At 53.1% G+C, this 15,141-nt stretch overlaps 1 protein-coding gene across 1 annotated transcript; it reads left to right on the forward strand.

The window, feature by feature from the left end:
• Window positions 1-8,095: 8,095 nt before the first annotated feature.
• On the forward strand, window positions 8,096-14,638 carry IHH (Indian hedgehog signaling molecule). The gene is made up of 3 exons (XM_032278161.1): window positions 8,096-8,914; window positions 11,347-11,608; window positions 13,195-14,638. Exons 1-3 carry the CDS (start codon window positions 8,600-8,602, stop codon window positions 13,851-13,853), a joined length of 1,236 nt encoding a protein of 411 aa, XP_032134052.1. The 5' UTR covers window positions 8,096-8,599; the 3' UTR covers window positions 13,854-14,638.
• The last annotated feature ends 503 nt before the right edge of the window (window positions 14,639-15,141 follow it).

Genomic DNA, 15,141 nt, shown 5'->3' on the forward strand with positions numbered 1-15,141 from the left:
TCCGCACCCAGCATTCCTCCCAAGTTTTTCAAGTGTGGGAGCCAGGTGCGGTGGCTGACACCTGTAATCCCAGCAATTTGGGAGGCCGAGGCAGGCAGATCACGCACGAGGTGAAGAGATTGAGACCATCCTGGCCAACATGGTGAAACCCCATCTCTAATAAAAATACAAAAATTAACTGGGCATGGTGGTGTGCACCTGTAGTCCCAGCTACTGGGGAGGCTGAGGCAGGAGAATCGCTTGAACCCAGGAGGTGGAGGTTGCAGTGAGCTGAGATCCTGCCATTGCACTCCAGCCAGGTGACAGAGAGAGACTCCATCTCAATAAATAAAAATAAAAAAATTCAAGTGTACAAAGGAGAAAGTGAGAATCATGACAACGTGTCTCTCTCCTTTTTTAAAGTTTAAAAGAATTCTATATGTAAATACTATTTTGTTACCTACTTTTACTTATTATGTTGTGTCTATGTTTACATGTCAATACATTAATTTCTTTAAAGGGTAAATTGTCTTCACTCTGAGCTTTATGAAAAGTTTGAAAAACATCCTCGCGATCAGAAAGTAGAACGTTAAGCTCACTCACTCCATCCTCCTCTCCCCCCACCCTCCCACCTAGCTTTGTTTTCTTTAGTTATAATGGCCTCCTCACTATTTCCCTGACATGCCACAGTTCTGTCTGCCTAGAAGCTCTTCCCCTAGGTGATCTGCTTGGTCAAAACCTTCACCTCTTTCAGGTCTTTGCTCAACTCGCACCTTCTCAATGAGACCTACATTAACCACTCTACTTAACGGAGGAATCTGCCTTCTGACCTTGCATCCCCCTCCTGCCACAAGCTGGCGGTACCCCAATCCTTTCACCCTGTTTTAGGTGCTTAGAATGTGGTGTTTTGCTCATAGTCCTTTCTTATTCCCTCCTAACACATTATTATTATTACAGATGATCCCCAATGGACGATGGTTCAACTTAAATTTTTTGACTTGATGATGGTGCAAAGGCCATCTGCATTCAGTAGAAGTCATACTTGGAGTGCCCATGTAATCATTCTGTTTCACACAGGCTTTGCGTTAGATGATTTTGCCCAACTGTAGGCTAATGTGAGTGTTCTGAGCATGTTTAAAGTAGGCTAGGCTAGGCTATGACATTTGATAGGTTAGGTGTATTAAATGCATTCTCGACTTAGGACAGTGTCAATTTACAGTGGATTCAGTGGGACACAACGCCACTGTAAATTGAGGAGCAACTGTATTATTTTATTTTATTTTTTGAGACGAAGTCTCACTCTGTCACCCAGGTTGGAGTGCAGCGGCGTGATACCAGCTTGCTGAAACTCCCACCTCCCAAGTTCAAGTGATTCTCCTGCCTCAGCCTCCCAAGTAGCTGGGATTACACGCATGTGCCACCACACTCGGCTAATTTTTGTATTTTTAGTAGAGATGGGGTTTCACCATGTTTGCAAGGCTGGTCTCGACCTGACCTCAGGTGATCCACCCACCTCAGCCTCCCAAAGTGCTGGGATTACAGGTGTGAGCCACTGTTCCCGGCCTATTTATTTATTTCTTGAGAGACAGAATCTTGCTCTGTCACCCAGGCTGGCATGCAATGGTGTGATCTTGGCTCACTGCAACCTCTGCCTCCCTGGTTCAAGCAATTCTGGTGCCTCAGCCATTCGAATAGCTGGGATTACAGACGCACACCACCATGCCTGGTTAATTTTAGTATTTTTAGTACACACAACATTTCACCATGTTGACCAGGCTGGTCTCGAACTCCTGACCTCAGGTGATCTGCCCCCCTCAACCTCCCAAAGTGCTGGAATTACAGGTGTGAGCCACGGCGCCTGGCCAGTTATTTATTCTTACGTTTGTTTGTAATGATCTCCCCAACTCCTCTTAACTAGAATGAAGCTCCATGAGGACAGGGATTTTGTTTTGTTTTGGTTTGGTTTGGTTTTTGTCCTCTCACATTTCAAGCACCTGGAACAGTGTCTGGCACTTAGTAGGTCCTCAAAAAATTTTTTTTGTTGAGTGAATAAATGAAGAAAGATTATCACACACATAAGACATCCCTGTTCACACCAGCAGTATCTTGGGGTGGTTTTAGAAATTCGTGGATATGAATGAAATCTGTTTTGTTTGAGGTACCCTGTTGTAGGGTGGGACTGAGTGTTGAATCCCCTTTTGTTAGCTATAATCATAATAGAATAAACTTGCCATTTTGCAGAAACTAAGAATACAAGTTACTAAAAAGCAATTGATTTTATACTTTCTCGCTTTCTTTGGCTACAGATCCCCAGCATCCTTAGGATGCCATCTCTACCTAGAGACCAGGTGAGAGAGTGTGGGTAGACTACTACAAACCCAGTTACAGAAAGCTGACAGGCACACCAGGGAATCGCTTGAGTATTATTGAACATGCACTGAACTAGTGTTTTCTAAGATTTTCTATTAAGCAACTCATTTTTTCTCAAATAGAGACTGGAGTGGAAATTAAGGCTGCGCATGGTGGCTCAGAAATAAAGCTCATTTGTTAGTCAATATGTTATAATCCATGCACAGAAATATATTTATATGTATTTTTTTATGTTCTTCTTTTTGTTTGTTTGTTTTTGTGAGACAGAGTCTTGCTCTGTCGCCTAGGCTGGAGTGCCATGGTGTGATGTTGGCTCACTAAAACGTCTGCTGCCCGGGTTCAAGCCATCCTTGTGCCTCAGCCACCTGAATAGCTGGGATTATAGGCATGCACCGCCATGCACAGCTAATTTTTGTATTTTTAGTAGAGAAGGAGTTTCACTAGGTTGGCCAGGCTGGGCTTGAACTCCTGACCTCAAGTGATCCACTGGCTTCGGCCTCCCAAAGTGCTGGGATTACAGGCGTGAGCCACCACGCCCAGCCTATATGTCTGTCCATCTGTAAATGTCTTTCTATAAGATAAGAGTTTCCCAGAATCTTTCATCTCTAACTTGAGGCAAAAACACTCTGTAATTCTGTCTTTTCCTAGCTTTTAAAAGTCATCAAAGCAAGGTCTTTAATGCCTGACTGTCTCTGAAGTACCATGTAATGAGCTTATTGTTTGAGCAAAGGTAGCTTGACATTCCTATTTCTAATCAACAGCCAGCTTTCAAAGCATTGTTAGTTCTGAGTGGCTATAGTTGGATCTTCAAATGTGAACTGGACTGTTCAGAGGGTTGAAAGACAGGTATGCTTTTATTTCTGCATATGGAGCCAAATTTGGTGGAGTTGCTTACCTTTTCAAAAAACAGTAGAAGTCAGAGTGACACCATCCCATTGGGGAAGTGGTGAGTCAAATAAAGTATGAGGTATTAAAAGCCCAAGAGGAAGGTAACAGTTCTAGAAGGAGGAAAAACTTCCTTCGATTTAGGAAGGAAAATGATTGTCTTGAACAGAGGTCAACAACCCAGCATGCTTGCCCTGGTAATCACTCAGCAAGAAACTTACTGTGGAGTCAGTGGGGGCCTGAATTCCAATTCCAGCTCCCTATTGGAAAAGCTCTGAACCTGACTTTCCTCATTTGTAAAATTAAGATAACAGTATGAACTTCATAAGGTTTTTGTGAAAGTTGTATGAGATGATATTAGGGTTTCCTCTCTTTCCTAGATCGTCTAACTTGGCTCTTCATTATTCCTAGGGCTGTCATCTTTGCTTGGACCACTCCCCTTTCCTGAGTATCCTCTTCATTCTTTTCAGTCATTCCCTTTCCTCCTTCAGGACTGATGTTATCCAAGAGGTCTAACCCCAGGCCAATCACCTCTTCATTCCATATTCTCCTACACCAAATTCATCTTATCTACTAACCTATCTAGTTTATAATGCATTATGCTGTATTCATTCAGGAGTAGTATTTGTGGCTTTGTAATTGTCTTTTATTTTCATGATTTATCTTTACGGCTAAATAGTAAATTTCTTGAGGACAACGCTATCTTCTGTTTTTCTGTTTGCATTCTGCGTTCTTATGTGCCTCTTACACTACCGTGTCAAGGTAAATATTCCCTAATAGAAAGATGTAGGGCCTCCTAATCACCACTGCTGTCTTGAGGCACCACACATGAGCCTCCTTATGTATTCCCCCTAGATGAGTAATAGGAATCAGAGAACTGCTGCTACCTCTAAGTGAACTCAGTAGAAGATAAAAGTTAATTATATGTAACATTTGTACTTTAAAGCTTATATATTTTTAACCCTTTCAACAACTCTATGAAGTATGTGCTGTTATTTTTATTTTATAGATGAGAAAATGGAAGTTCAGAGACTTGTCTAAGGTCACACAGGTAGAAGGTAGCAAAGACAGTGTTGAGGCACGGGTCTGCCACCTCTGGGTCTACCGTTTCTACAGAGCCGGCGTTGCTGTGCACTCAGCAACTGGAGCACTTTTGACTAATTGCATTCCTGAAACTTGTCTGGTTGTGGCTTACCACCCTTGGATTTAGAGCTGGATTGATATGGTCAAGTGGCAGGATTAGGAGAAAAAATACTAGTTGACTATAGAAGTATGGACCCATGCAGTATGTATGTGGATGTGAAGATATGCTATATAATACCATGTGTATAATATAAATACACTATATTTGTGCTATATAGTGTTAAATTAAGATCGACTAAAAATACTAACATGGTAGTCTACTAAGTAGATATTTAAATTATGTTCTATTATATATTTCCCTCTGTTTCCAACCTACTTTTTTAACTTTCACTTTGCCAAACAAAAACTTAATCATATTATCCAAAGCCATAGATAATTTGTTCTCTTCAAAATAGAGCTGATTGAGGGAGAGAAGAGATCTAAAGGCGAGAGAAGAAAGTGATTTTACCAGCAGGCCCAGGACACAGATGCGAGGTGTCCCAACGAGGCTCCGTTGCTGCAGCTCTCTCCTGATAATGGGGTCACATGTCCCATGCTGTAGGCCGTTGGAGCTTCCAGAGCAGCATACTCTGACTCTGTCCAATTTTAATGCTGCTGGCAGAGGCTGGCAATGATCAGAAAAAGAACCAGGCTTTGTTTGATAGGTCTGAGGGACTACTAGCCCAGTTTAAAAGCTACTCTACATCTACTGAACAGCTAAGAACATAGGCAGCCAAAAAATGACCTGGGCACCGAGGCCCCAGGTTGGATTTAAAGTGCTCCAGGTCACTGCTGTAGAAATTATGGTGCTCCCAGTCTCCGCCCTTCCTCTGCTGAAGGAGATTGGACTGATGTTGACCCAAATTTGAGATTCCGATCTTGGAGTGCCATTGTGTCCTGAGAAAAGAGTGTATAGCTTTGGAGTGAAAATTTTAGCTGTGGGACCCCAGGCAAGTTACTTGACTTCCAGATCTTGGAGTTATAGATTTGTAAAATGAGAATAAGGTCATGCACAGAGGATTATTGCGGAGATTTTACTAACTGTGTAAAGCACCTGGCACAGAGAAAAAACCTGATACACGCTGGACTCCCTCTGCTTCTCCAGCACACACCCTATCGCTGCTCCTAAGTTAGCCTGGCAGAGGAGAGTCTGGTCTTAGTGAAGCCCAGTGGCAACCAACAAGGTGGCTGTGCTGCAGAGGCATGCCTCATGCCAAGCTATGGCAGCACTTAAGTACTTATTTGACACGGATCAGATCTTTACCAGATTTGTATTCAATAGGTTAGAATCACAGTCTAAGAGAGGAGAAAGGAGAGGAAGAATGGAAAAGCTAATAAATGGTTATAAATTAGAACCTCAGAGAGAACTTAAAGAAATTGTCTTTTACTTGGAGAAAAGAAGATTGAAAGTAATTTAACAACTCTTCAAGACAATGCATGAAGGATAATCAGCAGGATAATGGCCCTAATCCCCAAGGCCAGAAAAAGAGAAGTTGAATTTGCATTAGAGAGGGAGGGAGAAAGATTGAATTTAAGGCGAAACTTCTCTAGAAGATTATTATTAAACACTGGGATAGGTGACCACAGAAGCCTATGGAATTTTCTTTCATGGAGCTCCATAAAAACAGAGAGCCTCTGTTTGTCTGGTTTGTGAAAGGTACTGACCCTGCTCCAGAAATCTGAGGGAGAAGGGCAGGAGGGAAAGGGGATGGAGAATATTGCAGAGATAGTTCTTGAGCCCTGGAAAATACAAGTTAAACCACTTAGAAAGCTTGCAGGGAAAAGAAGCAACATTCATTGCTGACTAGGAAACATAGAATCTGAATGCTAATGCAAGAAAGAACATGGGGGGTAGGGAGATTTCGGGCAAAGGGGAGGAAAGGAGGCGATCCGTTTTGTTTCCATGTTGCAGGCACCACTCCACTCCTGGTGGAGCAATCCTAAATTTCCTACTGTGGGCCTCGGTTTCCTTTTCTGTAATATTAAGCGCTTGGAGTAAGCACTCTCTTGAGTCTCATCTAATCCTGAATTTGTGTTTATAAAACTGATCCAGAGGGTGGGCACGTGGCTCACACCTGTAATCCCAGCACTTTGGGAGGCCGAGGCGGCCGGATCACGAGGTCAGGAAATAGAGACCATCCTGGCCAGCGTGGTGAAAGCCTGTCTCTACTAAAAATACCAAAAATTAGCCGGGTGTGGTGGTGTGTGCCTGTAGTCCCAGCTACTCAGGAGGCTGAGGCAGGAGAATCGCTTGAACCTGGGAAGCAGAGGTTGCAGTGAGCCAAGATAGTGCCACTGCACTCCAGCCTGGTGACAGATCGAGACTGTCTCATACATACATACATACATACATACATAAAACTGATCCAGAGAGTGTGAGTAAATCTGTGAACAGCTGCTTCAGCCCCAAACCCAGGTGGAGCTGTGTGGCTTGGTCCTGCACAGAGGGACCCATGCACCTGCAGAGGCGAAAACTGGGGCTGGGCCAGAGCCATGGGCTTCAATCCCTGCTTCCCAGCCACGTGCACATTGCTTATCTCCTCTGAACTTCAATATCTTCATTTGTAAAATGTGGACAGTAATAGCTCCTTTGGCTATTGTGAGTTTAAATTAGATAATGCAAGTAGAACACTTAGTATAATAATATCTAACAACTCCCATGTTCAGGAATATAAGTACCAATAAAATGATACCTATTCTATTAATAGAATTGGAGTGAGAATTTTTAAGCCTTTTTATGTCTCATCTTTTCATTTCTACCTTTATAGGATTTGTAGAACATACTACAGTCAAATCATGTAGTTTGGTGGTGTGGTGGTGATGTTGTTTGTTTGCTTTTAACACACTTGCTTTTACTTGTTTTGGCACAAGGGATCCTAATTCATTCAGCTTTCCTGAATGTTATATTAAAACATGTAACACTTGTTCACGTCCCTAGTTGCTTCTCTGCTCTTTTAAATGTGTAATCCAGAGTATTTATTACACAAGTAATTGCTTAGCAGTTCTGGTGGCTTTGCACGATTTGGGCATTCATGGCAAGCCTCCCTTACTGAGATCTTTGCTGCCCCTTTTTAATATGGTCAGTCGGGGTTTCTTGGTATTCTGCTTGATGTCATCATTTTAGCTACTCTTCTCTGTCCCTTTGCAACTGCTTATTGTTGGTTTTAGCAGTGTTTCCAACTTAAAACCCCCTATTTGACTCTTCAAAAGGCTAGACTCCCCACCCCCAGTTTGACACCGACAGGCAAGCTGTGGGATGTGCACCGGGTTGATACAGAACCCAGCTCCACCAAGCCGAGAGGGCGCGTCGCCTGGGCCAGGGTGGGGACCAGGTTATGAGCGGCCTCCTGCATTTTGGGTTGGCTTCCCCGCAGGGGACACCGTAGGCGGTTGTGCGGTCCGGCCACTGCCCCCCGCCCCTCGCGTCCGGCCGCGCCGTGGGTTGCGGTCTCCGTGGGGGTGGCAGGTCCTGTCCGGGAGGTTTGCGCCTGGCGGGGCACCCCAGAGCCGCGAGGAGCCGGTAGGCGAGGCCAGGGCGGGGTGGGGAGCGTCCAGGCGGGGAGGGCAAACTCGGGCAGCTCAGGGGGCGCAGAGGGCAGCAGGCGGGCGGACGCGCGGCGGAGGCGCGAGCGGGACGAGGGCTGGCTAGTGCCGGGGCCGCCCGCCCGAGGGGGAGGAGGCTGTGCTGCCCTTGCTGCAGGTTCGCTGTCGAGCGCACAGGAGGCAGGGACATGGGTAGGGTGCGGTCTGCGCGGGGCCCGAGCCCGGATCTCTTCCATTTCCCCTCTCACTCGGCCCCGGGCTGCGCCGCAGACGGCAGCAGCTCCTGCTCTGCCCGAGCCGCCTGACCGCCGGGCCGGGGTGCTAACCGCGGGGCCCTGCAGCCCGCCGGCCCGGCCAGCCCAGCCCAGCCCGGCGGCCCGCAGCCCCGCCGCCCGCCGCCCCCCGCCGCCGCCGCGTTGCCAAAACAAACGGGCCGGCCTATTTATTGGCGGCCGGCGAGCCCGGCAGCTCAGAGTCGAGGCGCCGAGGGGGACAGCGCGCCGCCACCAGCTCGGGCCCCGGGCCCCCGCCCCTCACTTGAGTCCCGCCGGCCCTGGCCGCACCGCGCCGCCCATGGCGCCCCCGCCTGGAGCCCCCCGGAGCCACCCGGACGCCTGAGCCCCCGCAGCGCTCCCGTCGACGCGCCTACCCATCAGCCCACCAGGAGCCCTCGCCCGCTGCTGCCCCGGGCTCCCCGGCCATGTCTCCCGCCCGGCTCCGGCCCCGACTGCGCTTCTGCCTGCTCCTGCTACTGCTGCTGGTGGTGCCGGCGGCATGGGGCTGCGGGCCGGGCCGGGTGGTGGGCAGCCGCCGGCGACCGCCGCGCAAACTTGTGCCGCTCGCCTACAAGCAGTTCAGCCCCAACGTGCCCGAGAAGACCCTGGGCGCCAGCGGACGCTATGAAGGCAAGATCGCGCGCAGCTCCGAGCGCTTCAAGGAGCTCACCCCCAATTACAATCCAGACATCATCTTCAAGGACGAGGAGAACACAGGCGCCGACCGCCTCATGACCCAGGTGAGCGCGATCCACCCTACCAGCGCGCCGCCGCCGAAGCACCGCCACCTGCCCGGTCCTACCCGCCCCCTGGCACCTTTTCTCGACTGCCTGGCACGCCCCCTGGCACCTGCCCCTCTCGCCAAGCCCCGCTGCCTCGTGCCCAAAATGGGCTGGCCAGGGGTCCAGGCAGGAGTGTCGGCATCCCCAAGCCCGGCGGAGACTGCTGGAAGAGCTCCGAGCTGCCAAGCCCCACAGCCCAGCAGGTTGGCGGCGGCTGCTCTGCCCCAGAGTACTGGCAGCTCAGCCAGACGCGGCACCCAGAGGTACCTCTACCCGGCTGCCTCCTGCGCCTCTGGGACCCACGCAGTCCCTCCCAGCCTAACCTTCTGCACAGCTGTGCCCCTATCATTTTGAAACCTTTCGGCACCCCTGACGCAGACTCTGGGTGCGTAGGGCACCACGGCCTTTCCTCCCTTTGCGCTGTTGGTTCTGCGCGCTGCCCCCTCCAGGAGCAGCGTCCCAGCTGGGTCTGGGATTAAGAACAGCGAGGAATAGTTGAATGGGGAGGCGGAGGTGGGAAAGGGAACCCGCCCAGCGAGCCCACGTGTCTGTTCGGAGATCAGAGGGGTGCTACTGCGGTGGAAGCGTGGGTTATTGGGGCCACGATGCTCTGGGACTGAGCTTAGGGGATTCCTGGGCTTGGTGGTGGGGACGGGAAGGGGTGGATGAGAGGGGCTGAGATGCCGAGGAAAGTAGGGAACAGGGCTGACGCTAGTCCCTGAATGCTGGGAGCAGGACCTGCCCTCCACTTAAGCTCAGAGGTGCAAACTTCCTTCCTTGCAGCCAGGTCTGGGAGGGGAGAGACCTGCACCCGCTTCGTTCCGGGTCTCCTGAGGCTTCCCCCCTGAAAGCTGGCCCCTGGCTTTCTAGATCCATTGGGAAGCGCAGCTAGACTCAGGGCCCTCAGCACGCACCCTGGCGCCGGGGCTGGCCGGCCGGTGTCGGGGCGAAGGTTGGCTGGTGGCCGGGCCGGGCCGGGCGCCGAGGAATGCAGATAAGGATCCGGGCCACAGGCTGGGCAATCATTGACAGCGCACGCCCGGGCTCTGGACCCGAGAGCGGGGGGGCGGTGGCAGTGAGGGAGAGAGGCGGGGAGCCAGGGCTGCAGGCAGACGTAGGTGGGGGGCCAGAAGCCTGAAGGCAGGGACTATGAAGGAGCAAACAGAGTTCCCTCCCCAGGCAGTAAGCACCCCCAGCCAGGCTGTGCACAAGGGAGGACCCACGGGGCCCTGGGTTGTAGCTGCTATTGGCTCCTGGGAGGCTAAGTCCAAGGGTCTGTGGGGCCCGGGCTCTGCAGGGTGGGGGGAGGTTGAGACTTGGGCTGCCCACATTTGTTGGCGCCTCAAATCTCGGAGTCAAGGACTGGTGGAAAGGCCTCTCCCCTTAGGCCAAGGACCCAGCCCCAGCTTCTCCTTCTTAGTCAGCTGCACAGTCCCTTGGGTTCTCAGGACCCAGGCACACTGGAAGGCAGCAACCAAGGATGGCCACTTCATCTTTGCCCCAGGGCGGGCTCTACCCCAACTCCATGTGAGGTGGATGTTGGATCTGGCTCCCTGAGATCAGAAGCTTGGTTTATGGAGTTCCTTCCGGTATAGGGGTGGGGCACCCTTGCAGAGGTGCTGAGGGTTTGAGGTTGTCAACCCCTTTTGCGCCTTACAGAGGAAGACGCTGCATGTGGTCCCTCATTGGGCAACCCTGGGGCTAGTTCACCGGTTTCTGGTTCCCGGCCGCTGTCATCTCCGGCGGGGCTGAGGGCCGGTTTGGGATCATAAAAGAGTCCCGGCGGGAATCCTTTGTGGCGCTCCAGGGATCCAGGCAGGCCGGCGATTCCCCTCCAATACACCCCCACCCCCCAAGCTGCCGAGGCTCTCTGCACCTGCCGCGCCTCCAGAGCCCGTCGTCCCCAGGCCCCATCCCTGAGGCTGCGGTGACACCTACTGGGCACCTCGGGCCTTGCATGCCTCGCAGGCCCGCCGCAAGCAATCGGCTTCTCAGGCATTCCTCCCTCCCGGCCGCTGTCTGGCCCTCCTGCCTTGGAGACACAGAGGGACCAGCCTGCACTGTGTGGTCCTGTCTGTGGAGGGATGGATACCCGGAACTGAAGACAGCACAGGAGGGAGGGGACCTCGACCTACCAGAGAAGGCACCGCCAGGGCGCTTGCCTCCATGCCTCCTCCAGATTTGTGGTGCCGCCTCGAGGCCCAGATCCCCGGGGGCGGCTGTATGCTAGAGAGGGAGCACTCCAGGGCCTTCTGTTCCTAAGGAAGAGGGAAAGCACCCTCCTGGGCTTCCAGCTCCCATGGGTGTGGCAGGAGAGTTCTGGACGAGGCTGGCCTCCACCTGCACCTCCGCCAGCTCCGCCCACTGATTTCCGCACATTCCTCTCCCAGCGCTGCAAGGACCGCCTGAACTCGCTGGCTATCTCGGTGATGAACCAGTGGCCCGGGGTGAAGCTGCGGGTGACCGAGGGCTGGGACGAGGACGGCCACCACTCAGAGGAGTCCCTGCATTACGAGGGCCGTGCGGTGGACATCACCACATCAGACCGAGACCGCAATAAGTATGGACTGCTGGCGCGCTTGGCAGTGGAGGCCGGCTTTGACTGGGTGTATTACGAGTCAAAGGCCCACGTGCATTGCTCCGTCAAGTCCGGTGAGCCGCCGCCAGGGGGCTGGGCCCAGGGCCGGGGCCGCAGGGCGTAGGCAGGAGGCATAGTGCCCAGAAGGTGAAGAGGCCACCTCTCCCACCCCCGCCGCTCCCCCACCCTCCCCCGGGATGGAGGCAGGGATGGGGGGAAGAGGACATCAGCAGCGCTCCCCGTGGCTGTTCCTGACCGTGACTGCCTGCTTATCCCACGACTGGTAGTGTCATGGCAGGAGCCTAGGGAGGTAGGGCCCAATCCCAGGGCTGCTGGGTACTGACCCAGTGGTCCACAGTCCAGCGCCTGCCACAGGAAGTGCAAGACAGAGCACGCGGCACAGATGGAGGAAGCCAGGCTGCCAGACAAGGCTTCCCCACCCCACCTGGTGCAGAACAAGGCGGGTGGTGGGACCAGGGGCCAGGGTGTGCCCAGACACCCACATGCCCGACCAGGAGCCCAGAGGCTCAGAATCACCACCCAGCTGTAGGTCAGCCCTCCCTGGGGAGCGGGCGTCCCCAGTCTCTCCCTCAGTGCCCTGAAGCTGGACATTTTGGAGCAAAGCCAGCCAGGAGAGCCAGACTAAGCAAAGTGGACTCAATAAAATGGATTTTCCCAGATTGGCAGCATTGTTGATCAGAATTGGCCAGCACTGGGGCCTCACCCCACCCTCAAGTCTTGTCAGCACCCTGTCACCTACACTGAACCCAGTCATGGAGGCTCCAAATGGTTCCTGTGTGGGTCCCATCTAGCCCCACCTGACTGTGGGCTCAGCCCTTCACACTGGCAGCGTGTAGTTGCACTCACAGACCCACACACTCAGCCCAGGCCCACGTTTTGGTATTTCTGACCCTATCCTCACCCACAATGACACCCTGAACCTTCCGCTCAGTAATTCCCCTCCCAACTGTGTCTACTCAAGTCCCATCCACCTTCACTGCAAACACCTGCCCAGGGCAACCACTTTCACTCATTACTCCTGACTCCAAACACTGTTCTCCAGCTGGCCTGCTAATGCCACAGTGTCCTGTCCTGCACAGGAACTCAGCACATGAACTGAAGATGGTGACTGTGTCCTCGCCCCTGGCCTGCTCCTGCCCCAACCATTCACTGCAGGGCTGCCCAGGAGTCTGCCTTCACCCCACTGGGTGGGGTCCCCTCACATCCCTCCACTTAAAGGGCCAGCTCTGTTACAGAACCCAGGCAGTCAGCCTGAGAGGACAACTTTGGGGGAGTGTCTGAGCAAGTGGTGAGAAATAACAGAACATCGAGGCCCTGGAGGAGCAAAGCAACCTCCCCTCTCTATGACACAGCCTTTTCCTTTTCACCCACTGGGTCTTGGGGCCCTAGTATGCTCCTCTTGTTGGCAAAGTATTAGACTGGGAGGAGGGGCAGATCACATTGGAGTGAGGGGATGGGGGACTGTGAAGGGTGGGCTCAAGTCTACATAGGAAGTGGGAGAAAGGAGCCAGGGTATGGTGATGGGGGTTCTCTGGGAGCAAGAGGGGCTCTGGCTGGCTGGGGCGGCCAAGGGAGGGGCACTGTGACCCAGAGGCCGAGCTGCACAGCAGTAACACCTTCATATCCCTTTCTCCCACAGAGCACTCGGCCGCAGCCAAGACGGGCGGCTGCTTCCCTGCCGGAGCCCAGGTACGCCTGGAGAGTGGGGCGCATGTGGCCTTGTCAGCTGTGAGGCCGGGAGACCGTGTGCTGGCCATGGGGGAGGATGGGAGCCCCACCTTCAGTGATGTGCTCATTTTCCTGGACCGTGAGCCCCACAGGCTGAGAGCCTTCCAGGTCATCGAGACTCAGGACCCCCCACGCCGCCTGGCACTCACGCCTGCCCACCTACTCTTTACGGCTGACAATCACACAGAGCCAGCAGCCCGCTTCCGGGCCACATTCGCCAGCCACGTGCAGCCTGGCCAGTACGTGCTTGTGGCTGGGGTACCAGGCCTGCAGCCTGCCCGTGTGGCAGCTGTCTCTACACATGTGGCCCTCGGGGCCTACGCCCCCCTCACAAGGCACGGGACGCTGGTGGTAGAGGACGTGGTGGCATCCTGCTTCGCGGCCGTGGCTGACCACCACCTGGCTCAGTTGGCCTTCTGGCCCCTGAGACTCTTTCACAGCTTGACATGGGGCAGCTGGACCCCGGGGGAGGGTGTGCATTGGTACCCCCAGCTGCTCTACCGCCTGGGGCATCTCCTGCTAGAAGAGGGCAGCTTCCATCCACTGGGCATGTCCGAGGCAGGGAGCTGAAAGGACTCCACTGCTGCCCTCCTGGAACTGCTGTACTGGGTCCAGAAGCCTCTCAGCCAGGAGGGAGCCGGCCCTGGAAGGGACCTGAGCTGGGAGGCACTGGCTCCTGCCGTCTCCTCTGCCACGGAGATACACCATTGAGACTTGACTGGGCAACACCAACGTCCCCCATCCCCATTGTGGTGTAGTCATACAGCTGCAAGCTGAGCTGGCGAGGGGGTGGTTGTTGACCCTTCTATCCTAGAGACCTTGAGACTGGCACGGCGACTCCCAACTCAGCCTGCTCTCACTACAAGTTTTCATACCCTGCCTCCTCTGTTGGGGAGGGCTCGTTCCATCTGTCTTAGGCCCCCTTGAGTGGGCTTGCACCTCAGTCAATGCTGCTAGATTCCCTGGAAGCCAGCATGGAGCTGGCTGGACCCGATGCTGTCCAGAACTGGGAAAGCCACAGGGGTGGGGCAGCCATCCCGGCCATTCTGAGATCTGACCTTCCTCCCCAGCCACACTCCTCAAGACACATCCAGAGACTGCTGCTGTCAGCAGGCAGAGTGCTGTGTTCTGGCCAATGTGACTGTAGGGCCTGGGATGGGGGGAGGTGGGCTGGATGTCCTTGCCACCCCCTAGGCTAAGCTCCCCCTTCTGCTGAACGATGACCCCCCACCCCCTCTGCCAGCCAGTCTCCCACACCTTATTTATTGGCACGGAGGAGGAAGCCCATGGGAGAATTCTGGGTATGTTTTTGGTCTTTCCTTCCTTTTGTAATAAAAATTATTTAAGTTGTTAGAGCCATAGAGTCCAGGATGCTGAGTGGTGACAATGCACAGATAGTTTGGAGCCCTAAAAGGGTGTGACCAGGGCATTCTCCCCTCCTTGGAGAGGCTCACCTTCCTCCAAGGACAAAAACTCCAGGGCTTCAGCCCTCACTGCAGGCCCATTCCCACCCAGTAGCTCTGCAAAGCCCTCACGGAGAACTATGCTCTGCATGGGGCAGAGCCTTTGCACGCTGACCCCACAGTTTACCCCAGACAAGGATTGACCCTAGAGACGAGTGACTAGTCCATGGTCATCTATAACCATGCCCTTGTGCTCTCGGGGCCTGGGCTTCTGACTTTTCCCTGTTGGTAAGGGACCGCAGTGTGAAAAGATTCTGTAAAATTCACATTTGTCTTGCAGACTGTTCTGACTTCTCAGACAGGTCAGAGATCACTAATCTGGCAGTTCTCAAACCTTAGCTGGGATTACAGGCATGCACCACCACACCTGGCTAATTTTTTCTATTTTTGGTAGA

This window comes from Sapajus apella, unplaced genomic scaffold, assembly GCF_009761245.1.
Source record: "Sapajus apella isolate SASKATOON/1434 unplaced genomic scaffold, GSC_monkey_1.0 scaffold10, whole genome shotgun sequence".
NCBI classification, from domain to species: Eukaryota; Metazoa; Chordata; class Mammalia; order Primates; family Cebidae; genus Sapajus; species Sapajus apella.